At 44.8% G+C, this 22,488-nt stretch overlaps 1 protein-coding gene across 1 annotated transcript in view; it reads right to left on the reverse strand.

The window, feature by feature from the left end:
- Positions 1–2,672: 2,672 nt before the first annotated feature.
- The window catches only part of LOC132386964 (NACHT, LRR and PYD domains-containing protein 3-like), a 50,849-nt gene continuing 31,033 nt past the window's right edge, over positions 2,673–22,488 (reverse strand). Inside the window, exons 6-12 of the mRNA XM_059959323.1 lie at positions 20,851–21,022; positions 20,674–20,742; positions 6,777–8,511; positions 4,961–5,047; positions 3,907–4,077; positions 3,586–3,753; positions 2,673–3,421 (exon numbers count right to left, since the gene is read on the reverse strand). Of these exons, the coding sequence (XP_059815306.1) occupies positions 3,334–3,421; positions 3,586–3,753; positions 3,907–4,077; positions 4,961–5,047; positions 6,777–8,511; positions 20,674–20,742; positions 20,851–21,022 (2,490 nt within the window). The 3' untranslated portion in view covers positions 2,673–3,333. The remainder of the gene's footprint in view (positions 3,422–3,585; positions 3,754–3,906; positions 4,078–4,960; positions 5,048–6,776; positions 8,512–20,673; positions 20,743–20,850; positions 21,023–22,488) is intronic.

Raw genomic sequence — 22,488 nt, forward strand, 5'->3', positions numbered from 1 at the left:
CACCTTTCCAGTTCTTAGCTTTACCCCTCCCCCTAGCAATTCGCATTTCACCCTTTCTCTCCTACTTTCAAATCTTACTATCGTTTATTGCAGATTGTCCTTACGAATGGTCTCGGCCTGAAACGTCGACTGTTCTTCTTCCAAGAGATGCTGCGCGGCCTGCTGCGTTCTACCAGCATCTTGTGTGTGTTGCTTGAATTTCCAGCATCAGCAGATCTCCTCGTGTTTACAGTACTCCAAGTGGTGTCTGAACAGGGTCCTATATGGCTGCAATGTTAACTGTTTCCTTGTGTTTACATTACCTAGCTCTCTGAACCTTTCATAAGCTCTTCTTTTCATCCTGACCAGGTTTATTACAGCCTGTTTGCTCCACGGTTACTACACCCTACCATAACTTTGCTATCTAATTGGAACGTTCCTATGCAGAACTTCACACAAAAATTCCCTGAACATTTGCCACATTTCTTCCGTACTTTTCCCTGAGAACATCTGTTTCCAATTTAAGCTTCCTATTTTCCTGCCTGAGTGCCTCGTAATTCCCCTTACACCAATTAAACGGTTTTCTAACTTGTCTATTCCAATCTGTCTCCAATGCTATGGTTAAGGAGATAGAATTATGATCACTATCTCCAAAATTCTCTACTACTGAGAGTTCTGACACTTGACCAGGTTCATTTCCCAATACCAAATCAAGTACAGCCTCTCCTCTTGTAGGCTTATCTACATATTGTGTCAGGAAACCTTCCTGAACAGACCTAAAGAACTCCACCCCCCCCCCATCTATACACTTTGCTCCAGGGAAATTTCAATCTATATTTGGGAAATTGAACTCTCCGATCAGGACAACTCTGTTATTATTGCCCCTTACCAGGATCTGTTTCCCTATCTGCTCTTCCATATACCTGTTACTATTGAGCGGCCTATAAAAAACACCCTGTAAAGTTATTGACCCCTTCCTGTTCCTAATCTCCACCCACAAACACCGTAGTCAATCCCTTCATGACGTCTAGTTTTCGGCAGCCGTGACATTTTCTCTGATCAACAGTGCCACGCCCCCATCTCTTTTGCCTCCCTCCCTGTCCTTCCTGAATCATGTAAAACACGGCACTTGAAGTAATCATTCCTGTCCCTGAGCCATCCAAGTCTCTCTAATGGTCTCCACATCATATCTCCAAGTACTGATCAACGCTCTGAGCTCATCTGCTTTGTTCACAACACTCCTTGCGTTAAAATATACATCTCAAACCTTCGTTCTGAGCGCGTCCCTTCTCTATCACCTGTCTATACTCCCTCACACTCTGTCTCCTATCTTTCTCTATTTCAGAGCCAGGCGCCTCTTCTCCAGTCTCTTCAGTTTGGCACCTGAGAACATTTCTATCACATACAAACCTTTGATTTCAGTTTACACAAGCAGTCCTCGCATGGACTTTATTCTCCTCCACCTCACCATATGTTCTAACACTTTAGTTCCCCTCCACCTGCAAATCTAGTTTAAACACCGCCAGAGCATCACTAGCTAACCTACCCACAAAGATGTTACCTTCCAGTTCAGGTGCAAAACGTCCCGTCGGAACAGGTCCCACCTTACATGTAAGGAAGCCCAATTAGCCGGAATCATTAAGCCCTCCCTCCTGCTCCATCTCCTTAGCCACGTATTTAGCTGCATTATCTTCCTATTTCTAGCCTCACGAGCACGTGGCATGGGGAGCAATCCTGAGATTGCAACCCTGGAGGACCTGTCCTTTAACTTTGCACCTAACTCCCTAAATTCTCTCTGCAGGACCTCCTTCTTCTTCCTACCCGCTTCATTGGTCCCAACATGGACCACAACATCTGGTTGCGCACCCTCCCTCTTGAGAATACTGAGAACTCGATCCGAGATATCGCGGACCCTGGCACCAGGGAGGCAACAGACCATCCGAGATTCTCGATATCTCCGACAGATCCTCTTATCTGTCCCCCTAGCTGCCGTATCCCCCATCACAACTGTTCTCTTCTTTTCCCTCCTCCCTTTCAGAGCTGAGGGTCCTGTCTCGGTGCCAGAAACGTGGCCACTACAATTAGTTCCTGGTAGGTCGTCCCCACCGACAGTATCCAAAATGGTACACTTATTGTTGCTGGGAACGGCCAGAGGTGTGCACTGCTCTTCCTGTCTATTCCCCTTCCTTCTCCTGAGTCATCCAGCAACCTGCCTCCTGACTTTTAGGGGTGACCATCTCTCTGAAACACCTGCCTATTTCTGCCTCTGTCTCCCAAATGATCCAAAGTTCATCCAGACCTAGCTCCAGTTCCCTAACACGGTTTGTCAAGAGCTGCAGCTGGATGCACCTTTTACAGATCTAGTCATCAGGGACAACAGTGCTTGCCGTGACTTCCCACATACTGCAAGCGGAGCACTCGACTACCCAAACTGCTGCCTGCAATACCTACTTCTAAATTAATTAGATTAATAAAAGGAGTTTACCCGGCCTTATCTCACTGGGATCAAGCTTGTCCTCAGCCTCAGCTGACTCATTTTCAGCGAGAAAAGCGTGGGCTCAGCAAGGGTGCTGTGGGGGTTACGAGATCCTGGGTAGCAGATTGAGACACTGCTGTGCCTCTGAGTGAAGCTCTGCATCACTGGGGGTGATGGGATTCCCGAGCAAGCTCAAATCAAGTCCAATACCACGACAGGAAGCTACAACAGTTTATTGATTTCATCATGACAAATGTAAATTAAACAACGTGTAACCTGCTAACTTGCGGGAATAAATAGGCTGTTCCTGATTCACTCAGAGTCACACACAATTAACTGACCAGCGACAACGAGTAACAGATTGAATGATCAGTCCTGTTTCTCACCATCACTCCGCATCAGGGATCAGATCATTATAAAATCACATTTCAGGACAGTGTCCGAGATCGCTGCAGTTCCAGGGCCGCTACCAAGGTATTTATCTATTTAACATCATTATATCGGACAGACCCCTAAATGTATTGTCCTCAGCATAGTGAGCAAAAACTATTCTCTCTCATGATAATTCCACCCCAGACACTGGTGTGCCAGACTGAGCTCCCTTCCCCCCACCGGGCTCCTTCTATCCGTGTACTTCCCCAAGGCCTCACTTAAATGAACTCTCGTACTGGGACATCCAGCAGAAATAGCGCCGCTGGTCCCAAAGGGGAATTACATGCCTGCGGAAACACCTCCGACATCAGAGAGTGTTTGGTTGGAAACGTGACCCGTTAAAACCACTGGGAACTAAATATGAAGCATTGTCATTAAAGGGGATGGTGAAGAATCGATCAAAATGTCCCCATCCCTTGAGTGCAGATGTTCACACATTCAGATGTTCACAGGTTCACTGTCAGTCCGGGTCTGAGTTCCTGCAGAGACTTCAGTTCCATCTCCCCAGTCTCACTGAAGTGATTGCTCCACAGTCTGAAACAGAGGGAAGAATACAGAGGAAATAAACAAATGATACAACAGTGACTGTAACAGCGAACTGGGGATAATATTTCAAAAAAGCTGACAAACAAATATCACAGGTGAACCCGCGTATCCACTGATATTTTATCACACTGATCATTAACAAGAATACTCACTCGATATTGGCCAGACTTGGGAAGGTCAGTATGAGGTGACGGAGAGTGGAGACAGATCGGTCCGTAAGCGAGTTTGATCTCAGGTCCAGCTCTGTCAGTGATGGGTTTGTACGGAGAGCCGAGACGAGATCCTCGGCACCAGAATCCGTGAGACCAACATTCCAAAGCCTGAAGATGAGAGAGTGAGGGTGAAAGACACAGAGAGACAGGAGACGATACAAATCCGCAGTGTTTATCAGTAATACAACTACTGATCATATCAATGTCAAATGTCAGACACACAGTGACTGTAAACACAATCTCCCACAGTCTGGTACTTACCATAGTTTCCGCATTTTACACTCCGGGTTTCCAAGAGCCGCAGACACCAGTTTCACTCCTGAATCTCCCAGTTTATTAACACTCAGGTTCAGCTCCGTCAGTGTTCGGTTTGTACTGAGAGCGGAGGCGAAATCCTCAGCACCAGAATCTGTGAGACCGACATCGTTCAACCTGGGGATGAGAGAGAGGTTGAAGGAGACACAGACAGGAGACATCAGAAATTCCCAGTGTTTATCAGTAACACAATTACTGATCAGCTTCAACACCTACAAAAGCTGGATGAACTCAGCAGGTCGGGCTGCATCTGTTGAAACGTTTCGGGCCGAGTCCCTTGGTTAGGACTGAAGAAGGATAGGGTAGGGCAGCAATAAAGAAGGAGGGTGGGGGGTGGTGGAATGTGTCGGGTGGAATTCCAGTCAGAGGAAAGATCAAGGGGTGGGAGATGGGAAGCGGGGAGGGATAGGCAGGAGAGGTGCAGAAGGAATGTAAGGGGAAAGCACTATGGGTAGTAGAAGAACGCAGAATCCTGTGAGAGGTGATAGGCAGCTAGAAGAGGAGACAGAGTTAAAGTAGCATGGAGAAGGGAGGGGGAGGGAGTTACCGGAATGTTGGAGAATTCGATGTTCATACCAAGGGGCTGGAGACTACCCAGACGGTATATGAGGTGTTGCTCCTGTAGTTTGAGTTTAGCCTCATCATGCCAGTAGAGGAGGCCATGTATGGACATAACCGAATGGGAATGTGAAAGAGAGTTGAAGTTGGTGGCGACTGGAGATCCTGACTGTTGAGGCGGTTGGTGGGGAGGTGCTTGACGAAGCGGTACCCCAATCTGCGTCGGGTCTCGCCGATGTAGAGAAGGCCGCAACGGGAGCACCGGATGCAATAACAGATTCACAAGTGAAGTGTCACCTCACCTGGAAAGACTGTTTGGGGCCCTGAACGGTGGTAAGAGAGGAGGTGTAGGGACAGGTGTAGCACTTACACCTGTCAGCTTGATGTTCAATTTCTGACACCCAGTGACTGTAAACACAATCTCCCACAGTCTGGTACTTACCGCAGTTTCTGTATTTTACATTCCGGGTTCCTCAGAGCCTCAGACACCAGTTTCACTCCTGAATCTCCCAGGTCATTCCCCCCAAGTCTAAACACAAAGAGACAAACTAATGAAAAAAGAGATTGAAACCGTGGGTCTGAGGGATTATCTCTCATTCGGATATTTCAGGAAACAGGAAGCCCTTCAGTAGATCACTGATCGGAATTCCCATCACTGTCAAATTTCACCACGGAATGTCAGTAATTTACTGTCAGTGTGACTCTGTAATTTCCCATAATCTGTCTCCTTCCCCAACAGTTAGAATAGTGTTCCTGATGTGAGAATGTCAGAAGGGGCAGGGTTGAAGGGTGAGAGAACACCCCTCTGAGATGAGGAATCGTGGGTTGGAAAATCTCCATGGGAGATGCGCGCAGACCCCCAACGCAGGAAAAGTGGTGGGAAAAATGATCCCCACCGGAGGAAGGAGAGTGATCCCGAGAGGATGAAGGGGGATGGGGAAGAGAGATCCCACAGGATGAAGGGGTTGGGGAAGAGTGATTCCACACAGCAGGAATGGAAATGGGGAAGAGAGACTCTAGAGGAGAAAGCGGAATGAGGAAGAGAGATTCCTATTGGCGGAATGGGGATGGGCAAGAGAGAACCCCACAGGAGGAAGGTAATGAACAAGGGAGAACCCAACAGAGGAAGGGGGATGGGGAAGTGATCCCCACAGGAGGAAGGAGTTCGGGAATAAAGATCACTGGTGGAAGGAGATGGGGAAGAGAGATCCAAAGGAACGAATGGGAAGAGAGAATTGAGATCCCACCGGAGGAAGGAGATTCGAGAAGAGTTCCCACAAGGTAATGGGGGTGGAGATTAGAGATATCACATGGGGAGGAGCACGGGGAAGAGAGAAGAGAACTGACAGCAGAGGGGATGGGGAAGAGGGATCCCCACAGTGGGAAGGGACAGGAGGAAGAGAGACACCGCTCACAGGGGAAAGGGAGTGGGGAAGGGACATCCCATAGGGCGAAGATGGACATGGAAGAGAGAACCCACAGCAGGAAGGTAGATGGGGAAGAGTGATACTCACAAGGGAAATGGGGTGGGGACGAAAGACCCGACAGAAGGATGGGAGAAATTAACGCACAGGAGGAACGAGACTTCTGCAGAGAGGTCCAACAGTGGCCATGGAAGTGTGCACAGAGATCCCACAGGAGTGTCGTGATGAGAAAAGATGTTCCCACAAGAGGTGGTGATGCGGATGTACCTTTAGTAGATCCTTGGGAGAGGTTGGTCTAAACTGACGTCCACAATCGGAAGAAAAGGTGCCCACATGGTGACTGGGTACTGGGGAGTGAGAAATGTCACACAGGTGGAGAGATGGAGATAGTCTGTCACAGGGAAGGGCAGAGGAGGCCAATCTCACAGCAGCATTTCTAAACCTCTCACTGGGAAAGTCAGCTCAGACTCTCTTGTCCCTCAACGGGAGAAGGGTGGGAGGTTCCTGCATTCCTCCTTGAAGTCAGTGTTGGCATGGGTGTCATTAACAGTGAGAAGGAACAATGTCAATGGACGTCTCACAGGAAGCGAGAAACGGCCATTCCTGTTACTACCATTAAACGAATGGCTATTGTTCATGGTCTGATTAATCTCCAAATCCCATCAGAAAAAACCACCGAACCCGCTTGTCCTTGTGGAATTACTGACCGGTCCACTGGTCATTTGTCACAATTTTTCGCAATCTGATTTACTTCGATTTTACCCAATTTCCTTAGCATTGAAACAACACAATGGAACAGTTTCACATTTCAGAGTGAGAGAGAAATCTGGTTACCTCAACTCCTGACACTTGTGTAGCCCCGATCCCAGCCGCTGTATTCCTTCAAACTGAATGCGGCAGTTCCAAAAACAGAGGTGTTTTATGATATCACAGAGTCCAATGACATGAGACAGGACCACGCAGTCAATCGGGGTCAGTGGCATTTCACGGAATGAAAGTACTTCCACAGATCCCAGTGTTTCCCGAGCCAGTCCACGATTTTGAGACTCAAACAGATAGTGCAATGCGTTCAGGAGTCTCCTTTTACCAGCTTCACTCCCACTGTTTCCTCTCTGGCGTTTAAACTCCTCCCTCACCCAATCAATCACTCGGCAGGTTGTTTCATGAGGAAATGGGCCCAGAAACTCCTCCAGGCCCCAAGTTGTCATTGGTGAGGAGAGACCAGCAATAAAACGGAGAAATATGTCAAATCGCCCATCTGTCGTGTTGTGGGCTTCAGTGAGGAATTTCAGGATATCCCCGGGATGTATCGTCAGGAATTGTGCGACTGCAGCTACAAACTCTTGGATGGTGAGGTGTGGGAATGTGTACACCACACTCAGGGCAGAATCTTCTCTCTCCAAAAGCTCCATCAGGAACCCGGACAGGAACTGGGAAGGCTGCAGATTGTCGTTGATCAGGTCTCCATCTGTAAACACAATCTTCTTCCCGGACACTCCTCTGAAGGCCATCTGACCAACCCTGAGTAACACATCACGGAGATTTTCAATCTTACGGCCGTGGCTTTTCAGGATGTTGTAAATATAGTAGGAGTACAGTTGGGTGATGGTCTTGGGAACTCGTTGCGGGTCCCTGACTCTTTGTATGAAGAAGGAGCCCAGTGCCAGGGCGAGGATCCAGCAGTAGGAGGGGTTGTAGCTCATGGTGTACAGGATCTCGTTCTCCTTCACATAATTGAAAACAGCTTCCGCCACCGTCTGATCTTCAAAATGTCTGATGAAATATTCCTTCCGTTCCTCACCAACAAATCCCAGGATTTCAGCCCAGACACTGATATCCGCCTTTTCCAATAAATGTAACGCAGTGGGACGGGTGGTCACCAGCACTGAACACCCTGGGAGCAGCTTGCCCTGGATTAAACTGTACACAATGTCAGACACTTCACACCACCACTCGGGATCTGGGCACTGGTGCTTGGGTTCTGTATCTCTCCGACTGTCAGCAAAATCGATTCTGTGCTTGAATTCATCCAAACCATCGAATATGAACAGCAATCCCTCTGGGTTCTTCCAGACCTCTCTCAGGATATTCCCAAAGTAAGGATACTGATCCAGAATCAGTTCCCTCAGGTTTGTTCTGCAGTTAATGGTGTTTAAATCCCGGAATTTGAAACTGAAGACAAACTGGAACTGCTCGTATATTATCCCCTTGGCCCAGTCATAAACAATCTTTTGTACCATTGTTGTTTTCCCGATCCCTGGGACTCCCGCCACTGCTGCTGAACTTCCAGATTTGGATTTACTCCGGGAAAAGCTGCTCTGGATCAACTGATCAGTCCGGATTTTTTCCAGCTCTCCGCGGAGATGTTTCTCTCTACACTCCTCGTGGTCTCTGCCTCTTGCCAGCAGCTCATGTTCCACAAGTCTCCGATCTCGAACACTAGAAATGACCGTGAGCTCAGCGTATCGATCAACCAGCTGGAAAACCTTCTCCTTCTCCCTCATCAGGATCGTGTTCACTCTCAGTGTTTCAGTTCGTGCCCGCAGAGTCTCCTTGTGTTTCTGATGAACACTTTCCATGGGAACAGAGAACATATTCAAAATGTTAAATGGCTCATCTGACAAAGAACTTTATAACTGCATTTCAACATTCAGTGTTTGAGATTACGTGAATAAATTCAATGTTTCCATGGATATTAGGACGGAAAGAAAAATTCTGTTCACAGACACCGGAATTGACAGCAACGGATTTCCTTTAAAATGTCCAATCCTCATTTTTTGGTTCTAGTTATTTGTGGATATGAACATTCCCCTGACTGCACTTTTTGAGGAAGCTTAAACAAGCATCACTCCTCACTAACATCTTAACTACGTTCTACAGAGGTGTGGTTGAGAGTGTGCTGACCTTTTGCATCACAACCTGTTTCTCCAGCGGCAGTACTGCCGACAGAAAAACCTTGCAGAGGGTGGTTAGGGGAGCAGAGAAAGTTATTGGCGTCTCCCTACCTTCTGTCCAAGTCCTCTTTCAGAGTCGATGCCTCCAGAAGACACGGTACATCATTAAACACCCCTCACACCCTCTCCATGAACTTTTTGTTCTTCTGCCATCAGGCAAACGCGACAGGAGCATTAAAACCACAAGGCCACTAAACAGCTTCCTCCCACAGGCAGTCAGACGCTAAATAGCTGCTGGACCTGATTCTGCTTTGGATACTTTTAACTTGCACTGGACACTTGTAACTTGATTTTAACAGACTTGTGGCTGTTGTGTTTTACTTTTTATTGTTGCGTTTGTTAAGTCATGATTGCATTGCTACTGGGAAACGCTGTCTCATTCTGCCCTGCAGAGCTGATGTACAGTTAGAATGACAATAAAGTTTTCGAATCTTGAATATTCTATTGCAATCCTGACTGCACTCCCGTTACACATTTCACTATATTTAAAGCATTGTTTGCATCATTAACAGACGATGTTAATGTTGATGTGGTGTGGAAATATGGAGAGCAGGACACTGTGCATTTTGGCAAAGCTGCACATTGGGGAGTCACAGGTGTCCACTGCTCTTGCATCAAAACAGGAGCAGAATACGCGGGAAATACTCAAGTCGGGCAGCGTTTTGGGGAGAATCACAGTGAAGTTGTGGATCGATAACCCATCAGAATGACAAGAAAGAAAATGGTTAGTTTTAAATCGCAGTGATGGAGGATTGGTGGGAAGATGAAATCTCTGTTAATGGAAGAAGCCACAAGCGTCTGTCTCAGTAATGTACCTCGTGTTTGTGGGAGAGGGTGGTGAAGTCTTGGTAACTGCTACTCATCAGTTTTGCTTTCTTGTGAGGCCTCCGTCCGTCAGAGTCGACCGTGGATGTCCTGCCCCTGCAAGTCAGGACACACCGATATGGAGAGGAAGCTTTTGCCGATGTAGCAAGCTCCCTCTCTCCATGCATCTGCTGAACACAAAGGAACGGCACAGACTGACGCAGCCTGGCACCAGAGGTGTCGTAGGATATGCCAGTCTGCGTTGAACACCATTTAACACTCACTTAGGGGCTCCAGGTCAAGAATTGTCCCACTGTGTTTACTCCCAAACTCTTTCCGAGGCAGACAATAAGGTATCAGGTCAAAGGATCATTGGGAGGTCAGCGTTGAGTTTTTTTGGGACTATGTTTGCACTAGAAAATAAGTTTATCCCGTTGTGATGTGGTTTGAATGGCATCGCCTGGATGAAAGGTGCTTTATAAATAAGTTGTTGTTGTTATTATTATTATTATTATTATTATTATTGTTGTTGTTATTATTATTATTATTATTATTATTATTATTATTATTATTACTATCATCATCATCATCATCATCATCATCATCATCATCATCATCAGCATCTTAGCCTAAACTGGTAAAACTTGAGGTACAGGCATAGCCAAGCACACTCATGTCTCAATTGATAGCAGAATTCAGATTATCCTCGTGGTGTATAGTTTTGTGGGTTTTCGAGGATTTACACAAGTATTTCCCCGTGGGCCTAATTTATTAATACTATTCTGTAAAGCCTTTAGGATGATATAAGTTATTGATATTACGATTGGGATAACGAATACCCTGTTCGTGTTCCGTAGTCATTCATTTTGTCCTTTTAATTCAACATATTTCTGGCATTTTTTTACTAATTCATTTCTGTAAGTTATGTGTGTTTGGAATGGCTATACATTTAAAAAGTTGCTTTTGCTTGTAAAATTACATCCGAATGCATACCATGAGTTACGCTATCTGAAATAATGATCGGACGCAGTATGATATGAAGGATTCCGAGAGGACTCTAAAAGTGGAGCAGGCTTGTACTTACTGTAAGTTGTGGTGTTTTTTATCAGTTGTAGTTTAAGCAATGTTTTTGTGAATGTTGTCTACCACTTGATGTTACTTGTGCGAGTAATGAGATTCAGTTAAACTACTGAAGGATCTTTTAAAGTCGGATTGTTTCAGGTTTCTCTTGTCATTTTAAGTATTTATCGTCTTGAAACAATTGGTCGTTTATTCTGTATTTTTGATAACTACATGTGTTAACAACCTTGTCCTGTATTGCGACAATGATCACTTCTGTTTCTGGGAAGAGTTCTCCAACTCTGAGCCAGTGGCTTAACGCTTCCTTGTCGACACCGAGTCGGCTCAGATCGTGTGGATGTCTTCAGCGGGAAGCCAGACTCTTCCATTGCTTAACATTTTCTACTATTATGATAGTTTCTTCTTTTTTTATGGGCTAATCTTTTCGTTCAGTGATGTGTACCCCTTATCGGATTTGCACATGCGTGTATGGAGTGCTGAATCCTGCTTGCGTTATGAAAATATGTCAATAGAGCTAATTGTGGATTTCAGAAAAGGCGAGATGAGGGAATACAACACACCAGTCCTTATAAAGGTATCTGATGTGGAAAGAGTGAGCAATTCCAAACTTCTGGCTGTCAGTGTCTCCCAATATCTAACCTGGACCCAGTATATCGATGCAGCTTCAAAGAAGGCACAACAGTGGCTATATTTCTTCAGGAGTTTCCAACATCACTCGAATATTTCTACAGGTGTGACTTGCAGAGCATTGTAACTGGCTGCATCACCGTCTGGTTCATGAGGACTATTGTACAGGATCGGAGCAAGGCGCACACTCAACGATTCAGATCAACTTCTCTGCCATCCAGTTTCTGAATGGACATTGGACCCATCGATACTGTTTCACTAATCTCTTTCTAAATTTCTATTTCTTCAATACTTACTTAGTTTAATATTTCATATAATCACACAGACATGCATAGCTCTATATGTTCAACTTCCAGGCCCTGAAGCCGCTTTGCTGCTCAGCCAGATCCGCTGTCTGACAGGCCACGTACTTCGCATGGAGAACTCCAGGTTACCGAAAGCAGTACTCTACGGAGAACTCTCTCAGGGCAAGAGAGATCGTGGTGCCCCGCGCAGGAGGTACAAGGACCAAATTAAGCAGAGGCTCTCTCAGGCAAATATGGAGGTCAACGAGTGGCAGCCGCTGATCCACGGAAAAGCCAAGAATTTTGAGGAACCCAGAAGAGCGACTGCTGAAAAGAGAGGATGCAAGAAGGATCCAACTACCCAAGCGCCTGCATCCCAGCTGTCCCTTTGTCCCAACTGCTCCCGCGTCCACAGATCCAGAATTGGCTCCGACAGTCACCAACAATCGTGTCATCATCCAGTGCCACCACCCTCCCCCCTCACAGACACACACACACACACACACACACACACACACACACACGCAAACCTATTTGGGAAGAGAACAGGATTTAGGGTATGTTCCATGATCATTAATGGTTGGTGGAACCCCAGAATGTCCATTCCGTCAAATCCTTTTGTTCCCCGGATCTGGAGTACCTGGTGCTGCTGTGTAAACCTTTCTGGCTGCCAAGAGAGTTCCTGGCTGTTATTATCACAGCTGTGTAAAAACAACATCCCCCAGTTGTGCGCTATTGTCACAGAGGGGGGATGATTCCCTTCAGAAATCGGTCAGGACTTCCAAAACCACAAAATTTGAATCAACAGTTCCGTATGAACAGCAATAGCCGTGTGACCGACTGCTTACATTGCCGGTGATCAGCAGGAGCTCAAGAAATTCAGCTCCGAATTGTGCAATGTCATCCAGGCAGCGAAACGACAATACAGAGATCGTATTCAGGCACAGCTCTCCACCAACAACGCACACTGCTTATGGAAAGATCTGCACCCCAATGCAGACTTCAGAGCTAAGTGCAGTGGTGCTGCCAACATAGCTACCGGTCTCCCAAAGGATCTAAGTCTCTTTACGCTCGGTTCGATATCGCCAACACTGAGACCCCGAGGAGAGCCGACAAAGCGACCTGCACATTGGTCATCTCTGAGGCTGAGGTTCGCAGGTGTTTCCAACGAGTGGACAGTCGCAAGCCTGCGGGACCGAACGGCGTCCCAGGGCGGGTACTCAGGATGCGCGCGGCACAACTAGCAGTGTATTTACGGATATTTTTTAATCTCACCCTCTCCCAATGTAGAGTTCCCTCCTGCTTCAAATCATCCACCATTGTTCCTCTACCTAAAACGACTAAGGCAACATGCATGAACATCTGGCGTCCTGTCGTACTCACCTCAGTAATAAGCAAATGCTTTGAGAGGCTGGTCCTGGACGACATCTGCATCACGCTGTCACCCACACTGGACCCCCTACAATTCACCTACTGACACAACCGATCAACAGCTGACACAATAGCCACTGCTCTGCACAGTGTCCTTTAAACATCTGGAGAAGAGGGATGATTATGTGAGAATGATGTTATTAGACTACAGTTCAGCATTCAATACCATCATTCCCTCCAGGTTTGACAAGAAGCTCAGAGACCTCGGCCATGACCCTGCCTTGTGCAGCTGGATCCTGGACTTCCTGCCAGATCGTCGGCAGGTGGTAAGAGTGTTCTCCCTCATCTCTGCCCCTCTGACCCTCAACACAGGACCCCCTCAGGGCTGTGTCCTAAGCTCCCTCCTTTACTCTCTGTATGCGAATGACTGTGTCGCCACCCACAGCTCTATTCTGCTAACGAAATTTGCTAAGGATACTTTATTTATTAGCCAAATCTCAAGTAATAACGAGCCAGCCTACACAGAAGAAGTCATCACCCTGACACAGAGGTGTCAAGAAAACAACTTCTCCCTCAATGTCGCAAAAACAAAGGAGCTGGATGCAATGTCGCAAAGACAAGAGAAATGTAGATAGGCTAACCCCCACTGATATCAATGGATCTGGGGTTGAGACAGTGAACAGCTTTATGTTCCTTGGCATTCACATCACTGAGGACCTCACGTGGTCTGTACACATCAATTGTGTGGTGAAAAAAGGCACAACAGCACCTCTTTCACCTCAGATAGAACCGCAGAACCGTAGAACATTACAGCACAGAAACAGGACTTCTGGTCCTTCTTGGCTGTGCCAAACTATTTTTCTGCCTAGTCGCACTGACCTGCACCTGACCTATATCCCGCTATACACCTCTCATCCATATACCTGTCCAAGTTTTTCTTAAATGTCAAAAGTGAGCCCGCATTCACCACTTCAGCTGGTAGCTCATTCCACACTCCCACCACTCTCTGCGTGAAGAAGCATTTCCCCAATGTTCCCTTTAAACTTTTCCCCCTTCACCCTTAAACCATGACCTCTGTTATTTTCTCCCCTAGCAATGGAAAAAGCCTGCTTGTATTCCTTCTATCTATACCCATCATAATTTTATACACCTCTATCAAATCACTTCTCATTTTCCTACATGCCAGGGAATAAAGTCCTAACCTATCCAAATCTTCTCTGTAACTCAGTTTCTCAAGTTCCGGGAACATATTTGTAATCCTTCTCTTCACTCGTTCAACCTTATTAATATCCTTGTTGTAATTAGGTGACCAAAACTGCATACAATACTCTAAATTCGGTCTCGCCAATGTGTTATACAACCTCACCTTTACATTCCAACTCTTATACTCAGTACTTTGATTTATAAAGGCCAATGTACCAAAAGCTCTCTTTAGGACCCTATCTACTTGTGACGCCACTTTTAGGGAATTATGTGTCTTTACTCCCAGAACCCTCTGTTCTACTGCCCTCCTCTGTGTCCTAACATTTACCTTGTATGTTCTAATTTGGTTTGATCTTCCGAAGTGCAATACATCACACTTGTCCGCATTAAACTCCATCTGCCATTTTCAGCCCAATCCTCCAACTGGTCCAAATCACTCTGCAAGCTTTGAAAACCTTACTCACTGTACAGTAAACCTCCAATCTTAGTATCATCAGCAAATTTGATGATCCAATTTGCCACATTCTCATCCAGATCATTGAGATAGATGACAAATAACAGTGGACCGAGCACTGATCCCCGTGGCACATCACTGGTTTCAGGCCACTCAGAGTAGCAATCTACCACTACCACTCTCTGGTTTCTTCCATTGAGCCAACGTCTAATCCAATTTACTACCTCTCCATGTATACCTAGCGACTGAATCTTCCTAACTAACCTCCCATGCGGGACCTTGCCAAAGGCCTTACTGAAGTCCTTGTATACAACATCCGCTGCCTTCCCTTTATCCACTTTCCTGGAAACTTCCTCGAAAAGCTCTAATAGATTGGTTAAACATGACCTACCACGCATAAAGCCATACTGACTTTTTCTAATAAGTCCTTGTCTATCGAAATACCTGGAGACCTTATCTCTTAGTATTCCTTCCAATAATTTACCTACTACCTATGTCAAACTTTCCGGCCTATAATTTCCTTGCTTACTTTTTGAGACTTTTTTAAACAACGAAACTACATGAGCTATCCTCCGATCATCTGGCACCCGATCCGTGGATATCGACATAACATTTATGCCAGGGCCGCTGCAATTTCAGCATTAGTCTCCTTCAAGGTCCGAGGGAATACCCTGTCAGGTCCTGGGGATTTAACTACTCTGATTTAGCTCAAGACAGCAAGTACCTCCTCCTCTTTAATCTGTATAAGTTCCATGACCTTCCTTCTTGTTTGCCTTGTTTCCATAGACTCCATTCCAGTTTCCGTAGTAAATACAGATGCACAATATCCATTTAAGATCTCCCCCATTTCTTTTGGTTCCATACATAGCCGACCAGTCTGATCTTCAAGAGGACCAATTTTATCCCTTACTATCCTTTTGTTCTTAACATACCTGTAGACGTTCTTAAAATTATCGTTCACCCTGACTGCCAAAGCAACCTCGTGTCTTCTTCTAGCCCTCCTGATTTCTTTCTTAAGTATTTTCTTACTCTTTGTATACTCCTCTAGCATCTTATTTCCTTCCCGTTGCCTATACATGTTATACATCTCTCTCTTCTTCTTTATCAGAGTTCCAATATCCCTCGATAACCAAGGCTTCTTATTCCTATTCATTTTGCCTTCAACCATGACAGGAACATACAAACTCTACACTCTCAAAATTTCTCCTTTGAAGGCCTCCCACTTACCAATCACATCCATGCTAGAGAACAACCTGTCCCAATCTACGATTTTTAGATACCTTCTGAATTCTTCAAATTTGGCCTTCTTCTGTTTTAGAACGTCAACCCGAGGACCAGATCTATCTTTATCCATGATCAAGTTGAAACTAATGACATTATGATCACTGGAACCAAAGTGTTCCCCTACACATACTTCCCATACCTGCCCTAACTCATTTCCTAACAGGAGATCTAATATTGCATTCTCACTGGTTGGTACATCTATATATTGATTTAGAAAACTTTCCTGAACATATGTTACAAACTCTAACCCATCTAGATCTTTAACAGGATGGGAGTCCCTATCAATGTGTGGAAAATTAAAATCCTCTACAATCACAAATTTCTGTCTCCTGCAGTTGTCTGTTATGTCTCTGCAGATTTGCTCCTCCAATTCTCGCTGACTATTGGGTAGTCCATAATACAACCCTATTAACGTGGTCATACCTTCCTGTTTCTCAGCTCCACCCATATGGACTCAGTAGACAAGCCATCTAATCTGTACTGCCGATGCACTGCTGTAATATTTTCCCTGACTAGCAAAGCCACCACCCACCCTTTATCCCTCTGTCTCTATCACGTCTGAGACATTGGTACCCTGGAACACTGAGCTGCCAGTCCTGCCCCTCCTGTAGCCAAGTCTCAGTAATGGCTATGATGTGATAATTCCATGTGTCAATCCAGGCCCTCAGCTCGTCTGCCTTTCCCACAATTCTCCACGCTTTGAAATATACACACCTCAGAAGATTATTACCACCACACGCAACCTTGCTATTTATGGCTTTGCATGAACTACCACCATTACTTATTTCTACCACCGTTCCACTATCTACTCTGGCCCTCTGGTTCCCATCCCTCTGCCAATCTAGTTTAATCTATCCCCAATAACACTGGCAAACCTCCCTGCAAATATATTAGTCCCCTTGTAGTTCAGGTGTGACTCGTCTCTCTTGTACAGCTCCCACCTGACCCAGAAGAGGTCCTGATGATCTAGAAATCTGAAACCCTGCCCGCTACACAAATTTCTCAGCCACGTGTTCATCTGCCAGAGCATCTCACTCTTACCCTCACTGGCATGTGGCACAGGCAGCAATCCGGAGATTACTACCCTCTATGTCCTGTTTTTCAACTTCCTACCAAGCTCTCTGTACTCACTCTTCAGGACATCTGAATCTTTCTACCTATGGCATCGTTACCAATGTGTACCACGACATCTGGCTGATCACCCTCCCACCTCAGAATGCTGTGCAGGAGATCAGAGACATCCCTGACCTTCGCACCCGGGAGGCAACAAACCATCCGGGAGTCTCTGTCACGACCATAGAATCTCCTGTCTGTACCCCTGACTATGGAGTCCCCTATCACTACCGTTCTCCTCTTCTTCCTTCTCCCGTTCTGCACTGCAGCACCAGACTCAGTGCCAGAGATCCGGCTGCCGCAGTTTGTCCCAGGTAAGTCTTCCCCCTAACAGTATCCAAATTGGTATACCTATTTTGGAGGGGAATGGCAACTGAAGAGCCCTGCATTAACTACCCTTTCCCCTTCCCTCACCTGACAGTAACACAATTAGCTGTGCCCTGTTCCTTACGTGTAACTATCTCCTGGAAGCTACTGTCCATAAACTGCTCAGTCTTTCGAATGCTCCGGAGGTCATCCAGCTCCTGCTCCAGTTTCCCCAACGCATCTGTTAGGAGATGCAGCTGGATGCACCTCTTGCAGGTATCGTTGTCAGGGACACCGGAGGTCTCCCTGACTTGCCACATCCTGCAAGATGAGCATTCCAACATCCTGCCTGGCATATTCTTTAGTCTGAACAACAAAAAAAAAACGAAAATCAGCAAAACAGATGGTTGAGATGGTTGAGGACATTTGGGATGGGCCCCTAAAATGTTAACGATTTTCTATAGCTGCACAATATTTTGCATCCTGACTGGCTGTATCACTGCCTGGTGTGGCAACTGTACTTCTCTCAATCGCAGGACTCTGCAGAGAGTGGTGCGGACAGCACAGTGCATCTGTAGATGTGAACTTCCTACTATTCAGGTCATTTCACAGACAGGGGGTAAAATGTGCCCGAAGGATCATTCTGGACCCAAGTCTCACCAAGCACAAACTGTTCCAGCTGCTACCATCCGGGAAATGGTACTGCAGTGTTAAAGAGAGACCAACAGACTCCGCGACAGCTTCTTCCACCAGGACATCAGATTGATTATGTCATGCTGATACAATTCTATTTCTACAATTGTTTACTTAAACCCACGCTCACCGCACACGCTTTACTGTAATTTTGCTGCTGGCGCAGAAAAACAATTTTCCCGATATGTGTCCATGATATTAACCCTGATCCTGAAAATTATGATCTGGCTGTTGTCTCATTTTTTTAGATCTGTTATTCATCATCCTCATACTGTCCTCGTTCATATCAATCTATGCGCGTTCCAGTGCACATGGTATTTTCCAGAAATTGCTATTTAGGTTCTTATTTTTCTTTGCATATTTCCGGATCCGTTTCGGAGCAGGATATTATACCAAACCAATACGTCAATATGGGCACAGTGAGTGTTCCCTACCTTGGTTGTATTTTTACTGTTCAGCTCTGTTTGGCAGATTTTCTTGATCCTTGATGTAAATTCACAGTTTGTTCAGCCTTGCAGTAAATTCACATTTTCTTCAGTCTTGAAGTAAATTTTGTTGGACGGTTTTCCTTTATCACACGATTATCTATTTTCTTCGTTTATTGATATCCTAAATATACGTTACATATTCTAACCCATTGCATTCTGATGCTCTGTTTGATATTTTCCCGGTTCTATTGCAGCTTTCTTTATGTTTAAACATATTCTGTACTTTCCTAGTCTAAAGTTCATGCTTATATATTTGGAAATTAGTTCCATTATTTGAATTATTTGTTTCTGCTTTACTGATGCAAAAGCAAATAATTTCAAATCATCAATGTATAGCTGTGTCAAGGTATAATTCGTATTTTTTTCGGATTAGATACCGGATGTTTGTCTGTTTCAGTAAGTTATGAGTGGGCCTAAAGCTAGACAAAACCATAGTGGGCTTAGTGAGTCGCTCTGGAAAATGCCTCCATTTATTTTGATAGTGGTCGTTGTTCCTCTGTGGTTGTTAATAGGACGTTTATTTTACGCGAATGCTTCATCAGACGTTGCAGAAATTTCATAAGTGTATGAATTTTATATATATTTGGAACTTCTCTTAAACGCACATGGAACAGAATCAGATGTGGTTTTTTTTTGATAGACAATATAACAATGAAAGATTTCTGCTTTACACAGGGTTTGAAATAGAATCACATAATCTTTTATCTGTTTTTCAAACCCGAACGGTATTCTGTCTGCTGTCCTGTGAGTATATTGTAGTTATCTAAGTTGTTAGCTGAGATGTTATTAGTTACGGGATGTACGATGCTATGATTTTAGATATAAAATTGTCGTATTATTATTAAATGCTAATAATAACTTAGCAGGAGACCATTTAGTAGTCTTATAAATGCAGAATAAAGCTGTCGTTGAGACTGGTGGTACATACCTACAGCCTTTTATATCTTCTGCCACATGGGAGTATGACAGAGAGGATGTATGAGGTGGTTCAGTAGCAAGGCTTTGGGTCGGGTTTGCATCTTGCCAGCTTGATTGAGTTCCTCCAGGAGGTAACAAAGGTGATGGATGAAGTTACACATGGAAATTGTCTACTTGTATACTAGTAGAGTCTTTGACGGGATCCCACATGGGAAGTTCGTACAGAAAATTAACATGCTTGAGTACTGTGTGGAATTGTCCTGGCTGCCGGGGACCCAAGCGGGGAGAAATTTATTGGCTGGCGAGTGGTGAATCGGTGAAATTATTTCCATAGACGTCTGAAGAAGACACCTCATTGAGTATATTTTAAATGCATGTCGATATTTTCCTAATTAGGAAAAGTGTCAATGTTTACTGGGATAATGGGGTAGACAGGAATTGAAGAGCAAACTCACTGAGCCGAATGGCTTAATTCTGCTCCTGGATCTTACGGTTTTAGGGAGCATCTGGTGTATTGTATTCACTTCTGATTGTCCAGCTCTTGGAAGGATTGGAGAGAGTGCAGAACAGGATCATCAGGGTGTTGCCTGGATTCGGTGACATGTGCTACAAGTAGAGGTTTGATAAACTTGCTTTGTTTACTCTGGTGGTACAATAAGGATCTGACTGAGATGTACAAGTTTGAGAGATAAGAGTTTGGGTCGACAGCCTGTATTTTGTTTGTTTATTTTTTACATATGACTGGTGTCTAATACCAGAGGGCAGTTGGTTAAGGTGAGATGGGGTAAATTTAAGGCAATTGTAGGTAGTTTTTTAACAGAGTTGTGGCTGCCTGGAATTTACTGTTTGAGTCAACATGGCTTTGTGAAGGGAAGGTCGTGCCTCATGAGGCTAATTGAATTTATTGAAGAGGTAACAAAAACAATTGATGAAAATGTGGTAGTAGATGTGGTCCACATGGATTCAGCAGAACCAACAGCTGGATTAATAGAAAAATATATTGGAGAATATTCAGGCTGCAAAGAGAGATTCTTTGAATTGTTACTTGAATCCAGAGATCAGCGAATGATTAACGGCGAATTTTGATTCCCAAGTTTTACCCAGTCACAGACTAACATTTGAGATGTGGTTTGAACTGTGCATTGGATCACTCACCGATCAGTTGAGTGGGTAATTCAGATAAACCTTGGGCGATGTTCATGTATTCCTGTGGATCAGGACCTGTTTAAATATTTTAAAAAAAGCATCCATGGAAACAGCTAAAATAATTAAAATAACTAAAATGTTTATCTCAATGTGCTTTGTGTTAAGTGTGTGGCTTTAACATACCGTGTTCCTGTATTTCCTTCAGTATTCTGTCCAACTTCGGTAACTCAGTCCTCAATGTCACAAACGAATCCCACATCGCTCTCCGGGCCGGGGAGCCTTTGCCCATCACCAAACTGAGGAAGAGTCTGGAACTCTCTGTCCGGTTTCCCTTCTCTGTCAGTTCAGTGACATTCTATAAAAGGAAAACAATGAATTTATTGTGGAGCAGACAGACAGACATGGAGAACGTACAGGAAAGTATCTGTTCATGGCCCCCGTAGCTTCAGAACAGATGCAGTCACTGGGCTGTTGCCTCATCCTCCCTGGGTTTAATCATTAACAGAGAAACAGTAACTGAAGGAAATTCTAAATCAATAGTGTGTAAGAATAAGGATTTACTGACACCCTGCAATAGATGCAATGTGATAAATTTCCTCAGTCTGTCAATATGCAGCATTACATCAACAAGATGTGACAACAGGAACGGAAGAGAGGGAAGAGGGAGAGCAAAAACAAATGGATCGTGGCTGACAAAAGTTTATAGTTGGGTGCTTAAATCCAAAGATAAATATTGAATCGAAAGGGTACGCAGGTAGGTGAAAGTGTTGGGTCGAAGCTGCTGTCATTAAAAATGAAAAGCCCTGAGAAAGAGATGATATCGGATTGGACGAGGTAGATGTTAGGAAACTGCATAAGTAAAATGACCCTGATGATACAGGCCTGTTAACAGTAGCCAGGATGTGAGCTACAAATTACAACAGGAGAGGGAAGAGGTATGCAAAAAGGTGAATGTGAAAATAGTCACGGGGAAATTCAATATGCAGGTAGCTTTGGAAAATCAGGTCAGTGTTGAATCCCGAGTGAGAACATTTATAGAATGCCTATGAAATGGCTTTTGAGAGAAGCCTATGGTTGAGCCCACTCTAGGAAAGGCGGATCTGGATTCGGTATTGTGTATTGCACCTGATTTGATTGGGGAACTTCAGGTAAATAATCCCTTAAGAGGCAGTGATCATAAAATAGCAAAACTCACACTGCAGTTTGAGAGGGAGAAGGTAAAGTCAGATGGATCAGTGTGACTGTTGGATAAAGGAATTACAGGGGCATAGGAGAAGACCTGGGCAAGTATATATTCGAACATGACTAACAGGGACAATGGTAGAGCGGGAATGGCTGAGGTTTCTCAGCGCAATTCAGAAGGCTCAGGACAAATAATCACAAAGATGAAGAATTATTCTAAAGAGAGGATGATCAACCATGGCTGACAAGATAGTCGAAGCAGCACGAAAGCAAAGGAGAGGGGACATAATATTACAAAATATAGTAGAAAGCTGAAGGACCAGGATGCTTTTAATTGCCAACAGAAGGCAATTAAAAAGCCGTAAGTTGAGAAAATATGTAAAATGAAGATAGGCTAGCGAATAACGTAAAATAGCTCACCAAGAGGTCCGTCTGATATATGAAGAGTGAAGGAGAGGAAAATGGATTTTCGGCCACTGGAAATTGACAGTGGAGAGGTACTGTCAGGGGACAAAGAAATTATTAGTAAGTACTTATTAGTAAGTATTCTGCGTCAGTTTTCACTGTAAAAAAAATACAGTAGAACGTGCCGGTTATTTCAGAATGTCAAGTGGCAGAGTGAGTGTATTTGCCATTATT

Source organism: Hypanus sabinus, unplaced genomic scaffold (genome assembly GCF_030144855.1).
Source record: "Hypanus sabinus isolate sHypSab1 unplaced genomic scaffold, sHypSab1.hap1 scaffold_1435, whole genome shotgun sequence".
In the NCBI taxonomy this organism is placed as follows: Eukaryota; Metazoa; Chordata; class Chondrichthyes; order Myliobatiformes; family Dasyatidae; genus Hypanus; species Hypanus sabinus.